General features: G+C 36.8%; 1 protein-coding gene across 3 annotated transcripts in view; it reads left to right on the top strand.

The window, feature by feature from the left end:
• Window positions 1–12,802, top strand: part of HMGCLL1 (3-hydroxymethyl-3-methylglutaryl-CoA lyase like 1) — a 190,579-nt gene extending 177,777 nt beyond the window's left edge. For all 3 annotated transcript variants that reach the window (XM_047859126.1, XM_047859125.1, XM_047859127.1), the window contains 2 exons: window positions 7,454–7,579; window positions 11,439–12,802. In XM_047859126.1, coding sequence (XP_047715082.1) covers window positions 7,454–7,579; window positions 11,439–11,540 — 228 coding nt within the window. In that variant the 3' untranslated portion in view covers window positions 11,541–12,802. The remainder of the gene's footprint in view (window positions 1–7,453; window positions 7,580–11,438) is intronic.
• Window positions 12,803–26,903: the final 14,101 nt, after the last annotated feature.

Here is a 26,903-nt window from a genome sequence, read left to right as displayed (position 1 = left end):
TCTGTCCACTTTTCTTCCTCCCCATTATCCATCTACCTATTTGTGCACACATCAAAGAGTGTGGGAAGAGCAGGGTAGGGCTGGGCCTAAGAGAAGCTAGTATCAGGGAGCCAGAAATGACATAACTTGTTTCTGAAATCTCAGCAGATAAACTCAGTCACTGTGTTTCTGAGATTATTGATCATTTGTTTTCCTGAAAACTTCAGGGTCCATGTTGCTTTAATACATCTCTGTACCTCTGTCCATCCTCTCCTCACTCTACGTCAAAGGACAGTTTTCTCCACTAATTTCTAGCTCAACTCCATGTTTCTGCCTTAATCCCAAATTCATCCACATCCCCTAAGGGTTTTGCTCTGTGAATTTTCTCTTCTATGTATGGCATCATTCTTTTTTTTAAAGTTTATTTATTTATTTTGAGAGAGAGTGCAAGTGGCAGAGGGACAGAGAGAGATGGGGGTGGGGTTGGGGGTGGGAGGAGTGCAGAGCCCAACACTGGGCTCAAACCCACGAACTGTGAGATCATGACCTAAGCCTAAGTCAGACACTCAACCCACTGAGCCATCCAGGCGCCCCTGGTATCATTCTTTACTTCATTTAATTTGTCCCTTAAGGCTTCCAAGTTATAGGTCTCAGATATTCCCCTTATCTCTCCATTCACATACCCCCAATTATGCCCTAATTTTCTTTAAGACCACATGCCCTCTGTCTCTATATTCTTGACCTATCCTTGTTAAAGCCAACATTTGCAGAGTGTTATGTGCCAAACTATGTGGTAAGCACTTCCCATGGAAGATCTCACAAAATAGTGAACAAGCCATCATTTAGTACTATTATATTCATTTTACAGTTAGTGGGACAGAGAAGTAAAGTAAAATTATCAACGTCATGCAGTTAACAAGTGGCAGACCAGGTTCAAATACAGGTCTCCCTAAACTGGTTTTTTAAGTACTAGGCTGTATGCTCTCCATTTGTTTTTCAAGTAATTGCTAGCTCTCCCTGTCCTGTCTATGCTGCAACAATCCATTTCAAAATTTGTCAGTTTCATATCCAGTAGTTTTTCTAGGCTCTTATTTTCCTTAAATAGAAAGCCTTCTCCTTCTGTGAAGCCTTCATTACTGTGGTGTAAGTATTTAGAGAAAATTTTCCCACTCTCTTGTGACATTGGACCTCCTCCTGAACTCCTTGTCTCTTTCAATAACTCATCTTCCTTCATCCACCTCCAAAAAGTGTTAACTGAATACTGTGATCTGAATCTCTGATGTTCTTGTCAAGTTTCTTCAGAGAACTCAAAGTGGAGTCAATCAAAGTGAATTCTTTTCCTTATTTTAATTGCTCTAAAAGATAACTGCCTAAAGCAAAAAGAGTAGCAACATGTTATGGGTATGTAAATGTATTAGGGGATTATAAAAGTAAAGGTAAGGAAACTAAAGCACAAAGGGTGGTTGGATGGAATGGACAATCTACTGTCTTAAGGTCTTTCATTATATGTGGCATGGATATTTGAAGGTACTTATTAAACATTTCTATTGTAAACCATAGGGTAACTACTAAACAATTTAAAGAGGTAGATTACTGATCATTTATTTTCCTGAAAACGTCGAGGTCTGTGTTGCTTTAACACATCTCTGTACCTGTGTCCATCCTCTCCTCACTCTACTTCAAAGGACATTTTTCTGTCCTTTTCTACAGGTTACTGGAGAAATGCGGTATAGTAGCACCGTCCACTCAAGAACAGGCAAAAGTAGATGATGCCAAGAGAAATCATCTCAAGAGATAAAATAGATAAGATAATAGATAAGAGATAAGATAAAATAAAATTAAGAAATGCTCCATTAACAAAAGAAAAGATAGAATAGAAACTAGCTGCAAAATGGTAGATTTTAACCTATCTCATCAGCTGGTATATCAGCTCTAATTGGCTGTGCCAATATTACTGCACACCTCAAAATGAATAGTGACTCAAACATATGGAGGTTTGTTCCTCACTGCATGTGTTTTTTCAGTGGGTATCTAATGATTTCATAATAAATAGTCCATCTTATCTAATGTGTTAACTACTTCCCAATTATCAGACATTTAACTTATGGCCTTCTTTCTCCTGTTACAAATCATGCTACAAAGAATATCTACTCGAACATAAATCTATATTAACATTTCTGGCTATCTTCTTGGGCTAGCTTCATAGGGAAAAAAAAAAACCTTTGGACAGCAATCATTTAATTTCTCAAATCTCTCGTTACTAAATTGTGTACAGACTTTTTAGAAAGTTGAAGAAAGCGTCATAAGAAATGGGAAGGCTTTTGATTTGTCAGTGTTTTCTTCCTAATTCACACTTCACCTCCTGAAGTTATTACAAGGATTAAATGGAAAGTGTTTAGTCATCTGCCCTGCATATAGTCAGGGCTCATTAAACGTTAACAATTAATATTGGGCAGTAGCACACAGCTACTGCAAAAAGCAAGAAATAGTGTTTGACTTCTTGGAGGCTCAGTTCCCTCATCAGTAAAATGGTCTTGGGTTACCACCCATTTCACACTAACTTTGTGTGACTTTATCATATGTAAAGCATATGACACAGCATCTGTGACGAAATAAACATTCAATAAATTTTCACTAATAGTATTTATTATTTTGTCTTACCGCAATTGAGAATTTCCTTGTTATCTCTTTTTCCATTTCCTTACCCCCTCCTATGTACACAGTCCCATTTCTATCTCCATTTGAAATATACTAAATGAATGTAAGAATATAATCTATCTCATTATGTATAGTAAGGCAAAAAAAATGATGTCAGAAAATCTATTCAAAGATAAAGGATATTATATTAAAGTATTAATAACCAATCACCAATGGCTTAGTTATCCCCCAACAGCAATTTATATGCCTATTATCATTTACATACCAATTTTGGTATATATGTCACTTAATTAAAACACTGGACTTTATTCATGTATGCTAAGTGTTCATTATCTGTGATTTATGTAATATGTTATATTCACAGTGCACATGAATGGCATAGAGTGCTATTTCTCAGGTGGTATCATAACTCAATACATACTAATTGTTTAGAGTACTGGTTGAGAAGTATCTCAAGGCAAGATCTGGGCTTATTTGAAAGAATGTCATGGTCCATAAGTGCTATCTGGTCTGACCCCTGGAAGACAAGTAGCCCCTCATGCATGGAAAATTGCAATCCTAAGTTAGAGGGGATACTAGCTATGAGGAATGGCTAAGGAGACAAATATTAGAAAAATGAGTATATTTTTAATAGGTATCCTACATGAATATTTGCCTTTTTCCCTGAGTAACTTAAATCCAAAATGTGTAACTTACACCATCGGAAATTACCTTATTTTTAAATTAAATCTAACATAACGGTTATTTTTAAAGAGAAAGTTGATCTCAGGGGGTAAAGAAATTAAATGCTATTTCAAACCTTAAGGAATATACAGAATTTTGGTATGTTAAGATTTTAGTATCCTCAATACCTAAAATTTTAGATTCCATTAGATATTTTGAAATCATGAACATATAGGACATTGTAAATTTTGCAAAATGATTTGACACCTCTTAAAGTATTCTTCAGTTTTGTTTGGGAAGTTCTTACAGCAAGCACCAAGAAAAAGTCAAGATGTACTTTTTGTTAGAATATCAGCATGGTTTGGGCATCTAAGCAGTACACAAGATTACTACTCCATAGAGCTCACCTAAGATTGTAGCACAGAGTGATATGCTCATGGTAGATCTATAATTTCCCATTTTCCAGAAAAAGTGGGTCCTAATATTTCATTCATTTTTCTCAGCCCTTAAGTCCAAGCGCATAACTTCAGAGCTCAAGCAGACAGAGCACATGTAACTGAACTCAACAAGTTTATCATTTCCTGGTCACTGGATTAATAGCTTTAAGCATAGGCTTGGAGAAATGTGGGAGCCAAGCACACCTCCACCCTTTGAGTTCTGAGTTTTATTTTAGGGAGAATTAGTTCTCTTACCCTAGAGAAAATGACCTCTAGTTTGATAACTTCTCAGTGACAAAATATATAGTAATTTTAATTTCTAATGCTAAACCCCATGAGCTACAGGATTTTGTATGTATTCCAAGTTCCTGGCACATAGAATGCACTTCATAAATATGTTCTATTCAAAGGAAGACTAATAAAACATACACTGAATATATTGAACCACAGTTTGTAAGTTCCCTCTCTTAAAGAGAAAATATTTATTTGTATAATATAAAGTGATTTATTTACATGTTTGCCATTTTGGGGGGCTGGAACCCAGTAGGGTTGTAAATGCTTAACTTTAACTTGGTGGATTTTGAAGCTGCATTGCCACCTTGTGGCTACTCATCTAAAGATAACCTTTTCTCCAAAACAAAAAGCAAATGCTTTGTTTGGCGATCTATGGTGCAAGAAAACCTCTTGTGCACACACCCCGGGAACACACATGTGTACACACACACACACACACACACACCTCAAAGAACCAGAAAGTAGTGGTTTCTGTTTGGAGACCTGGGAAGGGGGTTTCTAAGAATGATCTTTTAATGCAAAGAATCTCTTTATGATAAAATCATCTAAAAGCCTATCTATTATTTTCAAATACATGATAGTAATATATTAAAAGTAGTGACATTTACAATAATATCATGATTTCAATAATTAAGTACAAAAACATCCTTCTATTTACCATCCAGAATCAAATATTTTTCTTCCTATTGGGTCAAGAACTTGTTTACATGATAGTATGTATCATTTCTAATGGAATAGGGAAGTAAAGAAAACATACATAGTAAAACCAAATTTGCTTAGTTGACTAAGACTAGAAGTTTCCAAAGCAGCTTGTTTAAAAATCTTAGTATATGGTCAACATTATCCATTAAGAGTTATTTCTAGGGAACAGAACTGCACATTTAATAGAGATCAGAATGTAGGAGATACTGCATAAAAAAATACTTTTAAAATAGTACTGTCATTTTTTATTTTGGAGAGACAATTTAAAAGGCACTAATATCTTAATGTTCTCCTTCGCAGGTAATGTATACTTTAATAATCTCTTCAACTTTGTTTTAAAGTCACATATTGCATAGAATTGATTCAATTAATTTGGGAATAGAGCTTACTAACAGAAAACCCATGTCTACAGCTATTCTGATGCTAGGAAAGAGGTAAAGACAATTTTCCAGGTAACCTTTCACTCAGATCATGTCTGTATTCAATGATTTTGTATGCAGATTAACCCTGCAGTCTCACATGCTAGGAAGATCAGTTAATTGCAAAATAATGATTTTAATCAAGAAAACGAATCTTAGATTCATTTATGTTCATTCTCATTCTACTACAGACTACGGTTTACAGAGCCTTTTTTTTCTTTATATATAATTAACATTCATTGTGGAGAAACTGGAAAACAAAGACAAACAGAATTAATTTACCTGTAATCACACCACCCAGTGATGACCACTGTTAAACGTTTTGGTCTATCATCCAATTTTTTTTTTTAAACTTGTAGGCCTTGGTAGATATCCTCTTAACTCTTAAGAGAATATCTAGAAGAGTGATTCAAAAAGCACAGTCCCCTCCCCTTGGTATGTCAAAGGGACCCAGGAGCTAAAAACCAAATCTCAAGCAACTTGAGCCACAAATATAGAAAGTAATATTGTACACCAAACTGAAAAAAATACCATGAGTCCCTACTGATAAAAAATAATGTTTGAATAGATAGAGGAGAATATACAAATCCCCCAAATGGGAGAATTCCAAATAATTTCTGTAGATACTCTCTACCTCTTAAGTGCGAGCTGCACATAATGACTTTCCTCCAAAGAGCATAATCTAGAAAGTGGGGAGTGGGGACTTCCTGGTGCAGAAGAACCCTGACAAACGCAACCTCAGCCAGGTGATCAAGGTGCATATGAGTCATAAAACATGTTGATCATATGTACCCTTGATACAGTGTATTGAGAAGGGCATTTTACTTCTGTTGTCTTTCTTGAAATATTTCAGAATTTTAGTCTAACCATTAAAAAAAAAATCAGACAAACCCAAATGAAAGGACAGAAAAGGCCATTAAGTTCAAAACTAAGGAAATCTAAAGAACGAATGGACTTTAATAACATACCAATATTTGTTCATCAGCTGTGACAAATTTACCCTAATAGTGTAAAATAATGTAATAACACAGGAAATTAGGTGCATAATATATGGGAATGCTCTGTTCTTCACAAGTTTTCTGAAGATCTAAAACCATTCTAAAACAAAAAGTTTATCAGAAAAGATAAAGAAAAGCAAAAGGAAGTGTGATCCCCAGAGTAGCAGCAAGAGCAGCATCAGGGATCTTGTGAAACATTCAGATTATCAAGCCAGCTGGCCACCCAAGAGCTCTGATTTCAGGTACTTCTCATTTTAGCTAAGACCATGTTACTTTTTCTTCAATTCCCAGGTGATGAAGAATCAGATTAGGCCTCTTGGTAGCATGTGATTATCCACTTGTCACATTTTATAGAAGCATACATGCCTCCCTGTCTTCTCAGTCTTCTCCGATCCCGATCTCCAACACCCCTTTCAGACCCCACTGTGATCATGTCTTCCAAACCACCTCCAGCACACACACCTTCTAGCTTTCCTGTCCCTACCTACATAACCTGTGCCAATTTGCATGTTTCCAGAGACCATAATCCCAGTGTTGAATTCTCTGGAGACAGAGGTGACCTTGGGCAAATTCCGTAATCCTGCCGTACTTGAGTTTCTTCATCTGTGATTCGAGGATAGAAGAATATCTTCCTTATGAGGTTTTTTTTGTGAGGGTTAGCAGTTAATACTCCTAAGATGTTAGGAGGAACATCTAGCACTTAATGAGGACCCAATAACTGTGACATGGAGCTAGCATTGGCAGTGAATGGCTTGCCTTACAAGTGTCTCTTCAGTTCTCCCAAAGCAACAGGTTTGGGTATGCAAAATAGTGGCTCAATAAAGATCGAGTGAATTGAATAGGTGAATTGAGTCCATTAAAATACTACTTCAAATACAGTGACCCTGCCACTAAGACCAGTCTTCTAAGGCACACTGACTTTGAGCTAGGATGTTGGAAATATTTTGTGTTTATATAATACTACTAGGATAGAGCTAGAGAATTGGTTGGAGAATATATATGACCTGAGAGTGAATTCATCTTACTTCAAGCTTCACCCCCTATGAATAACACCATTTTAATTTTTATCTAAGATTATTCTCCTTCCTGAGATCCTTAGAATTTCCATTAGCCTAACAGACAAGATTAGATAGAAAAGAAATCAGCACCCCAGGGACTGTTCTAGCAGCAGGTGAGTAAGTGAGTATGTTTGCATAATGGGTTTAGATTTCGCTTATTTGCTCTTTGGAACAGGTTAAATAGAAATTCAACAATTTGCGTGCCATAAATAGACAAGCCCTGAGTGTTCTGGTTTGTTTTCCAGATGGGAATTAATGTGGTGGACTCCGCAGTATCAGGATTAGGTGGTTGTCCGTATGCAAAAGGTGCCTCTGGGAATGTAGCCACTGAGGATTTGATATATATGCTTAATGGCTTGGGGCTCAACACAGTAAGTAATTTAACATATTTTAATATTCATGCATGCCTTGCAGATACAAAGGGGAATGTGTCTCAGATTTGGGAAGCAATTTTGAGGTCAAAGTTTTACTACACTTTTGCTATCTGCTAAAATGCACAGTGGGAAAACACAATAAAAACTCTTTAGGGGGCTTTATAAAGTAACTTATTGCTATAGCCCCATCACCAATAATGCTACCATGTCACATTTTTATGGTGCTTCATGACCTCCAAAGTACTTTTTCATGTATCATCTGATTTGATTTCACACACTGTGAGTCAGAGCCTGTGTCTTTGCTGTTAGGATTGTTATTTTTGCCGTTTTGTTTTGGATGGATGTTTTCCTAGGAGGAAATGGAGATCTTGATTTTCTTGCACTGACAACTAGGGCTTCTGGAAAAGGGCCCAGGGCACTATTGAAATGGTCAGGAAAAAGGAGAGCTTAACAGTACTTACCGCATGAGACACTAGTCTCTTTAAAAAAGAATAGTCTCTTTAAAAAAAAAGTACCTGGAAAGTCACATCCTCTACAATATTCACCTAAATTACTGATTAGTTTTGCCGCATGCTTTTTTTTTAACTTTATTTATTTTTGAAAGACAGAGAGACAGAGACACAGAATCTGAAGCAGGCTCTAGGCTCTGAGCTGTCAGCACAGAACCCGACGTGGGGCTAGAACTCACAAGTGGTGAGACCATGACCCGAGCTGAAGTCGGACACTTAACTGACTGAGCCACCCACCCAGGCATCCCACCACATGCTTGTTAACATTACTTGAAAGCATCATCTGGATTACAAAATGGAATGTTGCTCCTCTCTCTCATCTTTTCTCTCTCCTCACACTACTTACATTAAAGGTCCTGCAGCACCATTTGCCACCACCACTTGGTTGGCCTTACTCCCCATACTCAATTTCACCTGAAGAGTGAAGTGCTACCATCTTCAAAAACTCTTCTAGTGTCTCCCTGCTTGATCCCCAGGTCCATACTGTTGGGTTCCTCACATTTGGGTTTCTATGCCAACCTGTGTGCTACTATCTCTGAACCTACCCTGAGGTTGTATAATGTATAATGTGTCTAGCTCCCCCTGCAGCCAGTGAATGATTATTACAACTGTTCCCTTTACACAGAGATGCTCCAGTGACATTTACTGGGTGATAGGTAATATCACCTGGGACTTAACACCAAAAGCCTGTCTTCCCTGGTTAGGAGAAACTCTTTCATTTACAAAATTCCCTAATCATTTCCAGTAAAAATGTATGGCCGTGACTTAGATGACCAACTTGAACTTAGCTGATGCTTTCATGGTTATTATGTACCAGGTCATGTTCTAGACTTTGGGGGCTGAAATGCAAATAAGCCATAGCTTCATTCAGAAGAATTCACAATTTAAGGAGAGGATTGTTACACTGGGTAGGAGTTGCAATTCAACCAGCTACCCAGCTAATAAGCCAAGCTTCTCTGTAGAATTCCCGTGTCACCAGGGCTCCCATGTCCAATCAATTACCAAGAGCCACTTGTAAGTTACTTTGGTTGTTTGTTCCTTAATACCCTTACTATGTCAGCACAATCCCTTATCTCTTTTCTGGGTATTCATCCTCTACACTGGTGTGCAGGCTTCTGACTTGCCTTTAAATCCATCTTCATGCTGCTATCAGAGGATTTCATCCAAAATACAAATGTGAATATGCCTGGTTTCTTCTCGAGCACCCAGAAGTGGGTTCTCATTTACTGAAAAGCAAAGCTGTGTTCTGTCACCTCATAGCGCCTAGTCATAACTTTTCAAGTCATCTCTGCCTATCATCCTACATATATAGTATCCCTTTTTCCAGGTACTTTGTACTGTTCTTCTGCCTGCAGTGCCCCATTGGTCCTCCTTCTCAAAGACTTATACTCCCCAGGTAACACTCAAGTCAGGATTTACCCTTCCTGACACAGTTTCCTGACACATTCCTCACTACTTTCTTATCCTCAGTGGGTTGACTAACCCACCCTCTGCCCTCGTAATCAGCTGGGCATTACTCTGTCAGTGTCTTTAATTATAATACAGGGTCCCCCCCCTCCCCTCAACAGGGCTCCACATTGCCTGCTTTACTGTAAACAACCTGAGGACAGAAACTTTATTCTCCATGAGGTTCTTGAAACCCCAGAACATATCATAGTACATGAGACCTATTTAAGCATCTGACAAATGACTCAATATTAAACATGCAATGTTATTTCATAATGGTCTCTGTTAAGTAAAATGAGAGAGAAAGGTCAAAATGAAATTTTTGGGTAAAATGTCAGCAAATTCCAGTACATACTTGTTATCAATGGAATTCTTGGGGAGCAAAGAAGACTGGTTATCTTTCTATTATTCCTTCCTGGGTGTAATTCAAAAATGAAAGACACATGTAGCTAATTATTCACAAAACTTAAGTAGCACTGGATTTAGGATATCAAGTAAGATGTGCCTAACATGTTCCACCTAAAGCCATTCTCAGGACGCAACCAATAAACTCAGACCAAAGCAAGTGTTGGTACCCTAGAACAACTTTATAGCAAAATTAAAATAAAAATCATTTATAAGTGTCACTTTACAAAACATTTCTCTTGATCATTCCCCAAAAACAAAGAACTACAAAGGAAACATTGCTCTACAAGTTTCTAGAGAGAAATCGGTTGTATTAAAATGATGATCTCCTTATGAGTCTTGTTATGAGAAGGCCCTGTGAATATTTATATTTGTCTATTTTAAGAAAAGGATGGACTTGTACATAAATATTAAGAATTACTTAATAGTCGGGTGCCTGGGTGGCTCAGTCAGTTGAGCGTCCGACTTTGGCTCGAGTCACGATCTCACAGTCCATGAGTTCGAGGCCCATGTCAGGCTGTGTGCTTGAGCCTGCTTCGGATTCTGTGTCTCCCTCTCTCTCTGCCCCTCCCCTGCTCATGCTCTATGTCTCAAAAATAAATAAAAACAATTTAAAAAATTTAAAACAAAAGAATTACTTAATAGCACGAAAGCCTGAGTCTGTTCGATTTTAAGTCCATACAGTTTCTAGTCCATGTTAAGGGAGGACTTGAGAGTTTATGAAATGCTACCTGAGGGCAACCTCTGGGTAATCTACCTAATTCTGTCTCCCCTAGTGACAGTAGAAGTGCTGGGTGGAAACCTTGATAGGGACCTTTTGTTACACCAAGCCCAAGAGATGAGGGATATGCCCCAAACTTGGCCTTCATACCCAACTGCCTATCTGTCATTCGTGGATTTATCTAAGCCTTTGTTGATCCTGTTTATGCTTTCAGCCAGTACAACCTCACAAACAAGTTCCAGATGTGTACTAAATACTACTTCATTTTATTTGACCTACAACTACTTCCTTCGATATCACACTGATAGTGTTTCTGAATATGGTTAAAATCATGCATTCACTTTTCTTCTATCTCCTATAGGTTGATCAAGTTTGTTTCTTTACATAGTAAAAAGATTTTCTTTCTTAAGTCCTTATCTATGAACTCCTCCAAACCATTCTAATTTTAATTGCCCTTCACTGGTATTTTGTACATTGTTTCTAGTTTTGTTACTGTCCTTCCTAGAGTTTAGGTACAACCTTGAATTACTCTGAGGTCTTTCAGGTATGGCTAGCCTATGATTTTATAGAAAGGGCAGATTCAAGATATACTTTATTAAAACATAAGAAACTAAAATGCTGACTTCAGAATTCATGGAGACAAATGTTGCCTTTAGATCAACAATGAACATTTTGTTTAATAATTTTCAAATTGTGAATTAACTACTAATAAACGGAAATCTGTTTTGTCTTCTTTCTCCCTAATCCAACTGGTCTCCCTTCTTTTCCTTATCAGGGTGTCAATATTTACAAAGTGATGGAAGCTGGTGACTTTATTTGCAAAGCTGTGAATAAAACCACAAACTCTAAAGTAGCACAAGCCTCCTTCAATGCTTGACTTGAATAAATTTGTGACTTAAGGCTGAGAAGATCCATTTCATCTACAGATACTCATCTGAAAATCATTACTATCAAGTTGTTCTGAAATGTGAAGTAATAGACAAGAGTGGGGGAAAAAAGATATAATTTTAAAGTATATTACTGGACAAATTATGAAATCAGTGGAAAGTAATATCCAGTCATCGGTAAATTGGAAGCTGAAGTAAAACACTACAATTTGTAGATATGCTTTTGAACTTGGAGAAAAGTCTACTCTTTTGCTCCAATAGAAATAACTTTTTAATTTAGTAGATGTGAAAATTAACTTCAGGTTTCCCTAAGTATCAAATACTGTGTTAATACTTAATCAAGCTGGCTTAGCACAGTATACATATTGTCAGTGGTTTATGAGCTTCTGCGTAGTGTGCAAAGTGTGTGGCCTCAGTCCTATGCGTTATGCCTCTGGATCTCAACTTCCCATTTGCCAAGTCAGTTAAATTATGAACCAAGCGCCAAATCTCCATCTGACCGTACATAATTTTTAGCAATAGAACTTTTATATTTCAAGTATGGCTAACATCTGTTAACTATTTCAGCGACTTTATCTTGTTCCAAGAGGCTGTGGTCAATGGCAAGATGCCATATGCTGGAAACATTACGACCTCCCATGTTTGTGATATGCATCCAGTTTACCATACGTTCTCTTTCATCAAGTTTAGTAAAAACAAGCATGGTGTTACTCAACTATTGAAAAATATAAGGTTCAACTGTCATCTCAGTGTCTCAGCTGCAGTGATAAGAACAGATTGATACATAGAGTATAATCCACCTTGGTAATTTTCAGGTCACATTGAAATTTGCCTGAGGAAATGTCACTATGATCCTAAGAATAGTAAGGCAGTTTTTAATTCATGAAACAAAATAAAACAAAACTGTTTTCATTGATTCCAGGTACTTTGATTAAATGTGATCACTTTTGGTTGACTTTATGGTAATTTTTAATGTTGAAATGGCTGAAATTTTATCTTTTGCAATAGAAAACATTGCCAGGAATAGCAAAAGTTAATATGTCAAAGTGGAGAGGAGGAGCAGAAAGACTATGTTAAGAAAAAGCATTTCTGTAACCTATGCAAATCATATGGGGACAGAATTATTAAATGCGGGTCTGAATCATCAGTTCTATTTATGTAGTCTTCTCCAGTAATACTTGGTGATCTTATCTTTGAATAAATTTTAATATAACTTTAAATATGAAAGTGAGCACTGTGGACTTTCTATAAATATTCATCACAACTATTTAAATAAAAAATTTTAAAAAATACGAGAACTATTGATTACAACTAACTTAACTTTAAAGATATTCGTAATAAAAGTCTCAAGGGAAACATATTGGTAATTGACAAAACCAAACTAAATTCCCAAGAAGAAGCCAGCTTATCAGGTTGAGATGGGTATTAGAGCAGGAGCCTGTCATCTAGAGTGCTAACTCTTTGCATTTGGATTAGTGTTGGCAGGGAGGTAATGCAGGGGCAAACAGAATCACAGAACTTCATGGATCTGCCTGCTACGTCTCCCTTATGTCTCTCTTTTCACAGAGAACACAGCCCTGTGCAGTGGGGCAGTAATGGGACACCTGCCCTAGTGTGCGCAGCTGGCAATGTACCCCATGTTCTAAAGACTGAATTTTCCTCTCTTCTAGAACTGTGGAGTTCTTAGTTATGAGATATCCGGAAACCGATCTTTTGGTACAAACTGCTTATAGAAACAGCCAGGATCAAAACTTTGCTGTTTTGAAACACAAACCATACAGTCTTCAAGTAATCGGAAAGTAAGCAGAGCAAGTAATCGGAAACCCCAGGTGCAGCTTAGCACACACTTAAACAGCGCAAATATCAATCTACAGATTCAGTTCCGAGAATCCTTCAATGTTTCCTATTCACACTCACAAGAAGGTCCATGTTTTAGTTATTTGTTATCCTTTCCCCACCCAAACCGTATAAACCTTTCTGCTGAATTAGAGTTTTATTTCTGATTTGTGGTGAAAAACTCAATTAAGCACATAAAGCTACCTGAAGTCCATAGGCAGAATCCCACCAAAGCCATATTTCAACTAACCGGGAAACCCTGGAATCATTGTAGGACCCACCCAAACAACCTGCACAGAAACCCATGTCAGAGTTAGCCATGGGGAAAGTCTTTAGAATGGCAAAGAAATTATGACCTTTATTGAAATACTTATCAAAATAATCTTGTGGAATCTGCCCTTAAGGAAAATATCCTGTGTTCTAGAATATGTAACATATTTTATTACATGTATATGTTGATGGCCTATTATAGATGGAAACTAAGATGAAGTCCTCTGAAAGCTACAAATTTTCTAAGTTCCAGATTCATGAAATTCACAAAGCAAATAAACAGGAAACTGACTGACTTTCTGAAAAAATTCAACTTGCCCTTTTATGTTATTTATTCTGATTAACATTTAGCTGGACTTACATGGCTATTCATTTCTATATATGTGCATCTTATGTCTCCGAAATGATCAACTCCAGGTATGAGAGTGACAAGTTGCACAACATTGAATAAGTTAGCCACAAATATCATCCCTATCAGAATTGTCAAGAAGAGATAAAAGGCCTGGGCGCCAGCCAGAAATCTAAATTGAAGTAACAGCCAAGTGAAGAATTGCTGTGAATACCAATAATCATTTACAAATTGCTTTTGTAGACTAGAAGATAGAAGTTTTGTAGATGTGGGGTAGATCGAGAAATTAAAAGAATAGTTTTGGAGACAGAAAAAGGGAGGAAGAGATTGGGCAAGAGAGAGGGAAGGAGGAGAGGTTCAGAAAAGGAGGGAATAAAGGTGGAAGAAAAGAAAAGGAGAGGGGGTTAAGAAACTATTGTCTGTCTTGAACAGCTCTAATAGAAAGCACATTCTGCTATGGTGGAGTCCATCAGCGAGGCTGCTATAAATTGAACATAACAAAAAGCCTTTACTCAGTAGGCTTATGCAACAAAACTTCTCTCCAATATTTTAGAAATATTGTTTTTTTCACCATCATTTAGTTCAGTAGCTCAATTATGTTATAAGCAAAAGTTTGTCTACACTTTCCTCTTTTCTTGTCTCAAGGTATTGGTTCACATTCAGGCTACTGCTCCTCAGGGTCACAAGATGGTCAGTATACTTCCCAGCTTCACATCCCACACAGTGCTCAGCCACTGTGGAGGGTTTTGTTGTGAATGTGGTTTTGTTTGTTTTGTTGTTTTGTTTAATCAATTAAGACTTTCTTTCACACCCCTATCCCAAACTTCTCATGTTTCACTGGGAGTAACTTCATTACATGTTCCTTCCTTAAAGGTAAGGTGAGAGGGGAACAAGCCATTAGAATAGACCAACTATGGTCACTGATCACCTTTAACAGATCAGTGAAATAGTGGGGGAAAAAAAACCTGATGCAGAGCACATTTTATGGTGAAATGATAGGGGAGTTGAGGCTAATGAGTTAACAAGCATAAGGAAGGACCATATTTACCTCCTCTCAGGAGCAAAGGATGGAAACAAAAGTTTTTAAAGTTGAAGGGTATAGATTTTAAGGGGGAAAGTAGCTAACCCTGCTAATTTTTTAAATGAATACAGGAAGTGAGGTCTTCAGACATTAGTTGGGGGTGGAGTGAGGGCTAGAGAAGAATGGTAAAGCTTGAAACTCACCTAGAGCAGTAGTACAATTTAACTTAGTCTATCCAACTTTTCCAGGGGCTGTTATATGTTCAATGCAAGTATGGGTCCTCATGCTATGTTTACCACTTCATTTGACACTCCCACCTACTGGAAGCCCATCCTGGTTTCTGGGGACCACTCTATGCACTTCCCACTATCTCTCTGGTCCCATGTCCTCCACCTCAAAATTTTTGGTCTCTTCCTTGTCTCCTATTTGACTCACATACAAATTTGCCTACATGCCCACCAGTCAAAATGTGTTCCACTGCCCGCAGGGTTATCATTGCTTGGGACTTTTTGAGAAATGCACAATCTCAGGCTCTATCCCAGGCCAAAATCCTCACAGGACTCATATGCTCACTGAAGAGAAGCACTTGCCTGTTTGATACCTCCTCTTGGGTGTCTAATGGGCATCGGAAGCTTTTGTTTTTTTAATTTTTTAATTTATTTTGAGAGAGACAGAGATAGCATGAGCAGGGGAAGGATAGAAAGAGGGAGAGAGAGAATATCCCAAGCAGGCTCCACACGGTCAGCACAGAGCCTGATGTAGGGCTCCAACTCAGAAAACTTTGAGATCACGACCTCACCCAAAACTGACAGCTGGATGCTTAACCAACTGAGCCACTCAGACACCCCTGAAGCTTTGTGTATTCAAAATACCTGTGCCACTTACCCCTCTTGCATTGTGCTATGGCCCAATGTCTTTGTTCCTTGAAAAGGCAAGATTCAGACCCACCTCAGATGCTTTATTTTAGTTATTCTTTCTGCCCGTAATGCTCTTTTCCTAGCTCTTAGCCTGGCTCCTTCTTGTTATTCAGATTCAGCATCAATATCACCTCTGTAGTAAGTCTTTGTGGAAAACCCAATTTAAGGAAAGGCCTCGATTACTTTCTCTCACATTAACTTGAACTTTTATTATAAAATTTTGTTTATTTAGTTGTTTATGATCTTTCTTTCCCCAATAAAATATATGCTCCATGAGAACAAGGGCTTTGTTACCCTCTTTAATTTTACTTCCTTAGTGCCCAGAACACACTGCTCAGGCCTGACACAATAGATGTCTAGTAAATGTTAGTTAGAAGGAAAAATAAAAATAGGAAGTAATTTAAATCAAATATTTAATAATTTAATCAAAGGAACCATTCTATGTGAAGTCTGCCTGTTAAATATATTTAATTTTTCCCTGAGCCCTTAGTCATTCTTTAGGATTTGTCTCCTAGTAATTTGACAGCAATTTTTATTCAATACTTAAAATCTATGTTGAATGATTGCACTAAGGAATGGAAACATATATACATCAAGAAGGTTATGAAATTGTAATTTTTTTAAGCAGGAATAAACCATAAAATTGGTCCAAAAGTGGTAATATTGAAAACCTTCCTGAGATGGAAGAAAGATATTAGCTATCATAAGAAGCACTTGTAATTCCTTTTTATCTCTACATCTCTCTTACACAAACACACCACACACACAGTCTCATGAAAGCATAAATGACTATTCCAGTTGGGCCAGTAAGGGTCAGTTTTATCATCTAAACTTTCTAGAACCATTCAAGGAACCAGAACTGCATTGCCTATTTATAAGTCCACTGTAACAGGTCATCAAGGAGAGAAATTGTGTTAAGTCAGCTGTCATCTGTGTAATCATGAGATATAAAAGTTCCACAATGATTTGATATCAAGGCCTCATTGATTCAGTGTTCCTACAGTAGTTCTCATTTACAGGTATTTCAGAATCAAGTCTCAACATAGATATCACCCTCAATTCTCTACGGCTGACACACAAACTTACTGTCTATGGTCTCACTTCAGGCTGCACCTTTGATCCGTCAGTGAAAGATGAGAGTGTGGAGGGTGTGGACAACAATAGTGATACCTGGACTTTGCCTCCAAAGATTCTGATGTAGTTGGTCTGGAATAAGACTTCAAGCATGAATTTTTTTGGTTTTATGTTTTTGTTTGGTTTTAATGTATAGAAGGTAGTCTCCTGTGAAGCAAGAGTTTAAATCTCCACTCTAAGACAGTGTTTTTTAAAAATCTGTTTCCAGGACAAGCAGCATCAGCAACATGGCTTACTTTTTTTTCCTAGAAGTTTTACCCAGATAAACCCAGATCATTTAGGAGTCAGCTGACAAAATCTGTACCATTAATGTGTTTATACTCTAGAAATGAGGAAAAGCAATGTAATACAAATTCATTAGAATGTGATTAGAATTTAATAGAAATGCAAATTCTTGGGCCCCAAGTCAAATCTACTAAATCAGAAGCTAGAGTGAACTTCTTTCCAAAACAGTGATTTACCACCCTTGCAGTTGGGGGGGGGGGGGGGGGGGGGGGCGGGGAATAGACCAGAGTCAGTTTATTACATGTTTCACATTCACACAGCAAAGCATCCTTTCAAACTAACACTCATAAAATCCAAACAGCCATTTCCAATGTGAAAAAATCTTACAGGGGAATCAACAGAATATACAAAACAAATGTCAACGTCTCCTATAACATTCCTCCCCTTGACAGTTTGCCAGCTCCATAAGATGCAAGAACTAGGTGAACAGGCTAATCATAAGAATTTCTCCAGGAGACTTAGGTCAGAGCTAAATTCCACCAGTTTTCTATCTATGGTATTCTTCAAACCCTTAAGTATAAAAGTAAATTAAAATGAGTAATAGGAACATTTGGAATAGTTATAAAGAAAAACTAGAAATAATGCCTCAATTTAGGGAAGAAGATTCATTCTGTTATGGAAACTACTTTGCCCAAGGAGAGAGAAGGTATAACGGACCTACTGCATATCCATCAGTCTTGAGTCTTCTTAGTACTATCTGATACATTACTTATGGCTATACAAACCTTGGTCATTTTACCTAATAACTTTAAACTTCAAACCTCAGTTCCTTCACCTATAAAACTTAAATAGTACCCCTTGTTTACAGAGCTGTTTTATTTCCTGAAATACTTACAAGCATTTGACAAAGTACTTGACATGTAGTAAAAATGATAATAGTTAACATTTATTGACCACTTACTATCCCTAGCTATGGAACTGCCCTTAGAGTGTAACTCCTCCTCCATTAGGAGTTGTTTAGTGCTCAGGCTCTTATTAAAGATCATCCTTCATCCTGTTCCATGTAAAGGGGACATGGTCTTGAAGAGCTTGCCATGATTCCAAAAGAGATAGATCACCATCAAATCCCAGAAACATGTAATCTCAAGTTGACAAAGTCCCATGCTTATGATGCTCCATCATTGAGCTATGAATTCTGCATGTCTGTCTCTTTCTTACAGCAGTCTCAGTACCCTGAGTTACCTTTAACATTTGCGTAAAGAAAAAAAAAATCTGTGTTTTAAACAAAAAACAGTATGTCTTAGGTTTGTCATCTCTTAAGGTCTTCACAGATGTTGAGGATCAGAGGATTTCAGGGTAGAATTATGGACAATAAGAAGGGAGAATTATGTGATGACAAATGTTAGAAGCATGCATAGGGATAGATGTGTTTTTCTCCAGGGGTTTATGCACGCATGTGAAAGATGATGGCCAACACAGACATTGCCATGCTCTTATTCTGCTTCTTCCTCCTGGCCTTTTACCACTTAGGTGAGTAGAGGCTATTACTTAGACCCACTGGACTCAGTGCAGCACCATCATTAAGTATTTTGTGTGTACAGGAAAGGTTGTCCTTCAAAACTGTCATTTGGGAAAGTCATGCATCCAGGTCAGTGACAGTATCTTTTATTTAAGAAAATTTTAATTTATTTTAAGAAATTTTTAATGTTTATTTTGGGGGGAGGCAGGACACAGAGAGAGGAGACCTAGAATCTGAAGCAGGTTCCAGGCTCTGAGCTGTCAGCACAGAGCCTGACGCAGAGCTCCAACTCATGAACCTTGAGATCATGAACTGACTGAGCCACCCAAGTGTCCCAATGATACTATCTTTTACAATTAGAATTATATTGTGTTTTTCCAAATAAAAAATTAAATTTCACAAATGTATAGTCACATTCAGTTTCCATATTATGTTACTATTGTTAACAAAGATAGTATCAACTATATTTTTTGTTTCATCAATATTGTTAATATAATACATTAACCAATTCAAGCACCCACATTATTCACTAAGTTTCTATCCAAATGATTTTCAATTGTCTCTAAAACTCCAAAGCAGACTGACGCAAGAGGTATTTTCTACTTTTCAGATAATTCAAAAGAACGTAAAAAAATTTCCAAAACAATTTGAGTGAGCCAAAAAAACATTAGCTTCATTGCAAAATGAATAGGTGTCCAGAGTTGCAAGTCAGTAGTTTTGAAGGGGTATCATTTGTTTTAATCTTAATTAAAAAAAATAATAAATAAATAAATAAAAATTAAAAAAATATATTTTGTTTTGTTTTTTTTATCCCGTAACTCAAATATAGTACCATTTATGTAGACGAATAGGGATAGGCTGTTAAAGATCCCAGATTTTCTAAAGTGAGTGAAAATTTCTACTTTACATGCAATTTTCTCAATAAACATTTCTGTAGGCATTATTGTCATGGTCAGGATTTATTTGTTCTCCTATTTTAAAAACTTCTCACAACACAGAAGACAATTCCCCATATGGACTTCATCTACCATTCTAGTTTAACTTTGTTATCTTTTACTACCCTACCCTCTAAGACCTCTAATGAAATAACCCTCAAAATAAATCACTACTTCTCAATGTCCTGCTTCTCCTCATGCTCATACCTTGGCCTTTGATAACCTTCTCCTGCTTGCATGCAGCATGTTCCCACTGTAATTTGTTCATACCTTATCACTCTTCTGTGTGATTGTTTGTTACATACCCATGTATCTGACTGGACTGTAGTCTTCTGAAATTCAAAGCCTCTATCATATGGACCTGTATATCCCCATTGCCTCTCCTAGTATCTAACATATATTAGATAGGGCCTCATGAGTGAATGTTTCATGAATTAAAATAATTGACATAAATGTATCTTTTTTTTTTAATTTTTTTTCAACTTTTTTTTATTTTATTTTTGGGACAGAGAGAGACAGAGCATGAACGGGGGAGGGGCAGAGAGAGAGGGAGACACAGAATCAGAAACAGGCTCCAGGCTCCAAGCCATCAGCCCAGAGCCTGACGCGGGGCTCGAACTCACGTACCACGAGATCGTGACCTGGCTGAAGTCAGACGCTTAACCGACTGCGCCACCCAGGCGCCCCAAATGTATCTTGATAATATGGGATTTATTATCAACTTCACTTATTTGATTTCATTAGTTAACAGTCTCAGTTGTTAGTGAGATGTATAGGGCAAAATATATGCCCTGCCCTCAGTGGTTTAAGACTATGTTGTTGTGGCAAACTGTGCCTTTATTTCCTAATTTGGAAGAGCTCTCACTATTAAGTCACCTCTTCACAGTTTCTATTTCACCTACTATTTAAAAATCCCTGAAGATGGGGGGGGGGGGGGATCTCAGCAGAATCTTAGTTAACAGCAAAGATATATTTGATGTTTGAGTCACTTTTTCTCCAAGTGCCTCATGTACAAGTTAGTAAGCTGTTAATAAAACTTATAGACTCTCTTGTGAGTTAAAAAAGCACAAGTGCAAATCAGGGTTCTTGCCTATATGTATCAGAGTGGTAAATTTTATTAATTCATTTAACAAGTATTTTTGAGCACATATATTAAATAAACAATTTAGCAAGTTCTGAGGTTTTAATAGTAAACAAAACAGATGAAGTCCTTACCTGTATCAATGTTACCTTCTAGTTCTGGGAAGGTACCTCAGCCCAAGTTACAGAGCATAGTATATATTGAAAAATATAAAATTTGAAACTCTGGAAGTCTAAGCCTTTGGATACCTTATAAACTTGATTTTTTTCACCATTTATCAAGTATTTACTAATGAAATATAGAATAGTAAGACAAAAAATAACAATGGAACCAACAAAGGGTTGTTTGACAAGATAAAACAACTGACATGCCATTAGCTAGACTCACCTGAAAAAATAAAGCTTATATAAAAAAAAAAATCATAAACAAAGACATATTCTAACTGATACCAAAGCAACACAAAGCATTTTAAGAGACTACTGTCAATTATACACCAACAAATTGAACAACGTAGGAGACATGGTTAAATCCCTGGACATACAACTTAACAAGACTGAATCATGAGTAAATAGGAAATCTGAATAGATTACTAATAGGGAAATAGAACAGTGATTAAAATCTTCCCAACAAACAGAAGTCCAGGACCAGACAGCTTCACTGATCAATTTACTAAACATTTAAGCAAGAGTTAATACTAATGTGTCTCAAAAACTTCTAAAACCATAGAAAAGGCAATACTTTCAAAATCATTTTACAAGGCCAGCATTACTCTGATATCAAAACCAGACAAGCACACCACACACAAAAAAAAAAAGTGACAAGATTCCTAAGAAACACAGATGCGAGGATCCTTGATATTAGAGAAGTAAATTTATTAATACATGAAAAGGATGATACCATGATCAATGGGATTTCAGGAATGCAAGGATGGTAGTTCATCTGAAAGTCAACATGACACATTTACAAAATGAAGGATGAAAATCCTATAATCATCTCAAAATATGACACAATTCCATATACATTTGCAGTTTAAAAATTTCTCAATGAAGTGGATATGTAAGGAAAATATTCCAGCTTAATAAAAGGCATATTTTTTTTCAATTTTCTCAATGTTTGTTTTTGTGAGTGAGACAGAGTGTGAGCAGGGAGCAGGAAGAGAGATAGAGAGGTAGACACAGAATCTGAAGCAGGCTTCAGGCTCTGCATTGTCAGCACAGAGCCCGACGTGGGGCTTGAGTTCACAAATCAGGAGATTGTGACCTGAGCTGAAGTCGGTCACTTAAGTAACTAGGCCACCCAAGCACCCCAATAAAAGCTGTATTTTAGAAGGCCACAACTAACATCATACTCCAACAGAAAAACTGAATGCTTTTCCTCTAAGAGCAAGAACACGACAAGAATTTTCACTCTTACCTTTTAAACAACATAATAGAAGAAATCCTAGCAAGAGCAATTAGGCAAGAGAAAGAAAAAAAAATCTATATTGGAAAGGAAGAAGTAAAACTATTACTATTTGCATATGACATATATAGAAACTACTAAAGCCCCCACTAAAAAGCTTTTGGAACTGGTAAAAATTTCAGTAAAGTTGCAGAATACAAAATCAATGTATAAAAATCTTTTGTACTTCTCTACACTAATAACTGTATCAGAAAATATTAAAATAATTTCACTTATTACATCAAAAATACTTAGACATAAATTTAACCAATGAGGTAAAAGACTGGTATACCCAAAACTTCAGGACATTGATGAGAAATTGAAGACACTAATAAATAAGATATTTGTTACCATGGATTGAAAGAATAATGTTAAAGTGTCCATACCCAAAGTAACATGAAAATTTAATGCAATCCCCACCAGTTCCAATGGCATTTTTCACAGAAAGAGAGTAAATTATTTTATAATTGGTATGGAACCACACAAGACCTTTATGAGTCAAAGCCATCTTAAAAGAACAAGGTTCGAAATATCACAATCCTGGATTTCAAAATATACTGCAGAGCTTTAATAATGAAAACAGTGTAATACTAGCACAGACACATAAATCAATACAACAGAATAGACTTCCCCAAAATAAACCCAAGTTTATATGGTCAAGTAATATACAACGATGGAGACCAGAATATATAGTGGGGTAAACAGTCTGTTCAATAAATGGTGTTGGAGAAGTTGGACAATTATAGGCAAAAGAATAAAACTGGACCACTTTCTTATACCATATACAAAAAATCAAAACGGGTTAAAAACCTGAATGGTCCAGAAACTTCAAAATTCCTAGAAAAAAAGAGCCAGTAAATTCTTTGACATTGATCTTGGTGATGATTTTTTGGATTTTATCACAAAGCAAAGGCGGCAGCAGCAGCAGCAACAACAATAACCGGGCTACCTGAAAGTAGAAAGCTTCTCCATCAGCAAAAAAATGAAAAAGTAAGTTAATGAATCTGAGAAAGTATTCTCAAATCATCTATCTGTGAGGGTTAGTATCCAAAATGTATCAAGAACTCCTGCAACTCAATAGTGAAAAACACACAATCCAATTTTAAAAGATGAGGGGATCTGAATAGTTATTTTTGCAAAGAAGACATACAAATGGCAAACAAGTACATGTAAAGATACTCAACATCACTAAGCATAAGCAAAATGTGAATCGAAACTATGAGGTATCCTCCCACCTGTTAGAATGGTGATCATCACAAAGACAAATGTTGGCAAGAATGTGGAGAAAAGGGAATCATTATGCACTGCTGGTGGGAACATGAACTGGTGCAACCACTATGGTTAACAGTATGGAGTTTCCACCAAAAATTAGAGAAGAAAACTACCATATAGTTGAAAAATTATACTTCTGAGTGTTTATCTGAAGGAAACAAAAACTCTGTCTTGAAAAGATATATGCACCTTTATGTTTATTGCAGAGCCAAGAAAGGGAAACAACCTAAGTGTCCATTGAGTCATGAATGAATAATGTGGATATATGGATAGGATGCACATATGTGCATGCATATATGTGTATATCTATGTATATATGATGGAATATCATTTATCTATGAAACAGAAGGAAATCTTGCCATTTACAAGGATGGTCCTTGAGGACATTATGCTAAAGGAGGTGAGACAAAGACCTAGGTCTTATGATCTCACTTGTATGTGGAATCTTGAAAAAATTGACAAAAACTAGCTCTTAGATACAGAGAAGATATTGGTGGGCATTAGAGGTGGTGGTGGTGGGGGGGTTGTGGAAAGATAGGCAACACAGGTACAGAGGATTAAAAAGGTACAAATTTTTGGTTATAAAATAAGTCACAGGGATGCAGTACAGTTTTGTGACTGTAGTTAGTACTCTACTGCATCTGCAAAAGTTGCCAGTGGAATGAATCTTAAAAATCCTCATCACCAGGAAATTTTATTTGTAATTGTGTATGATGACAGATGTTAGACATTTTGTGATCGTTTTATTATACACAAATATTGAATCATTATGTTATATACTTGAAATATGTTATAGTTCAATTATACCTCAAGAACAAATAGCATGTATTTTTTCAGGGCCTATTCAACAGTTAGGATTGTGATTGCCTCCTATTATCAATATGGAGGTACATGGGTGCAGTTACTAATGTAGTGTCATAGGTAAGAAAATGTCTGACTCCCTTTTTGGTGTATAACTACTGGCAGTTTTTAAATCTCCCTTCCCTATCCTTCTGTGCCACATCTGGTCAAGCTAAAAAGAAAGCCCACTTGCTTTCCATTGGGGCTAGTGAAGTTCAAACCATGCAATCACCAGCAACTAAGTTCCAACTCTACAGGAACCTCCACCTTGACTCTACCTCCTAGCCACAAAATCCAGGGCCAATCATCCCCTGCGTCTGCACAAGCCATTTTTATATCTGCTTGGATATCTTCCTTAATCTTATCAGAAAGATTCAAGATATGAGGAATATAGCTCTTCGTATCTTCTTGGTGTATGTAGTAGCATCAGTCTCAATATTTGAACCAATTTGGGTAAAAGCCCATCCCATCTGTATAAGTGATCACGATACTGTAATGGTATCTTTCTGCTTCACCATGCTGAAAATATGTTATTTTTCATCTTTATGCTGGTTTCCTCTGGTCTCAAAATAACTTCTATAGCTCCAATCTTTACATTCACGTTCAAGGTCAGCAAAGGGGGCATTAGCGTTCTTGCTACATCTGCCTCTTTATCTGGAAAATTATAGCTTTTCCATTGTCATTGGCCAGAAATGTGTCATCACTATACTTAGTTGTTGAAGAGTCAGGGAATTCAAGCATTTCATTTGGACATTCTGCTACCCTAAACAAAATCGTAATTCTATGTACAGAAGTGAGACTGGATCCTGAGAACGCAACTGTCAACCAGGCCAAATAGGGGCCATGTTGTACAATGTGCTAGAGATGTAACTATGAGTCAAATCATCCATGGTTCCTTATAGAACTGCCTAATAGGGGGAAATCAAAATCACATCAAATGACAATTATACTTGTAATAAGTGCTATTAGGAAGAAATTTATCTTTTTCCAACCTCATATAGTGGAAGGTATGACCTTGTCAAATGCGTCCGTCTACATGGCATGGTTCGTGAGATGAAGTCTAAAAAATATTAAGATAGGAAAGACCGTTGCATGTGAAAGGGACATTATGTGTTAAAACCCTTTGCAAGGAAGGGGTAGGGTGCATATGGGAAACTCAAAGGCGTCTAGTGCAGCTAAAGCACAGGGAAAAATGGGGGAATATGGATGTGTGGACATGAGCTGGTTAATAAAGAGCTCATAAACACAAGGAATTCAGTTGGGCAGATACTTGGGAATTATGTTTACAGCTTCAAAGCTCTTCTAAAACCATGTGCTCAGTGCTTAACACAGTAATCACTCTGCACCTATCTAGTGGTTCAGTAGGAGGAGAAATTTTAAGATTACTAATTTTTTTTAAATGTTTATTTTTGAGACAGAGACACAGAGCACGAACAGGAGGAAGGGCAGAGAGAGAGGGAGACAATCTAAAGCAGGCTCCAGGCTCTGAGCTGTCAGAGCAGAGCCCGACATGTGACTGGAAACCACAAACCATGAGACCATGACCTAAGCCGAAGTCAGACACTTAACCGACTGAGCCACCCAGGCACCCCAAGATTACTCAATTACTTAAGAATTTTGCCATGTCATATCATTTCAATAAATGTTTCTCAACCACCACCCAATTCCTTATGACTAAGCAAGTATGAAGAAGATAGACCTTTCCTCCTATTGACTGGCTGTTAAGGAACCTTAAGAATGAGAACCAGATCTTTTATAAAATCATCTTGAGATTCTTATAAGGGGGAAAAGGGAATGAATGTTCAACTCTTTCCAAATTACTGACCATAAATTTGATTTTCTACTGAAGGTGAGGAGCTGTAGTATCTACATTAAGAGAAATTTTTTTCTTTGTATCTGGACACTCATATCTGAATGAGATGATAAAATAGTAGAATATGTTCCACAAAAATCAATGGGGGTATAGCGACAGACTAGAGATGCATAATGAAGTCTAAGTGGAGAATCAATATGACTTTGTGTTTTCCTGTTTTGAACTGGATAATAAACTAAATATGGAACAATGTGAGAGCGTGGAGAACAGTAAGGAAAAATAAATCTTCCTATAATTAAGTTTTATTTGACTCTGCAGAATGTGTAATAGGTTTAGCATTATGCATGGGGCAACCTAGATCATTCATAAATGGTTGGATCCTTTTCAACAAAAAGTTAATTCATGTACTTGAGAGGAATTTCTATAAACCCTAATCTACATAGCCTTAAAGTTCTGGGTCTTGTTTTCTAGAAGTATCAATTAAAGAATTAATTATGTCTTTCAACTTCTTTGTAACCCTCAAAGCACTTAAAACAGTGACTACAAACTGCTGATATGTAGGTATTTACTTGATGCTGTTTTTGTCAGTATGTAGGCTTTTTTTCAGGAATATTGGCATTGTTCTCAACAACCTGTATTAGAAGTTTTCAAATCTACAGTTCTTTGTAGAATCATGTCCATGTGAACCAATAGCAAGTACT

The sequence above is a fragment of the Prionailurus viverrinus genome, chromosome B2, assembly GCF_022837055.1.
Source record: "Prionailurus viverrinus isolate Anna chromosome B2, UM_Priviv_1.0, whole genome shotgun sequence".
Classification (NCBI taxonomy): domain Eukaryota; kingdom Metazoa; phylum Chordata; class Mammalia; order Carnivora; family Felidae; genus Prionailurus; species Prionailurus viverrinus.
The sequence above is the reverse complement of the archived record's forward strand: the minus strand, read 5'-3'. Positions and strand labels throughout refer to the sequence as shown.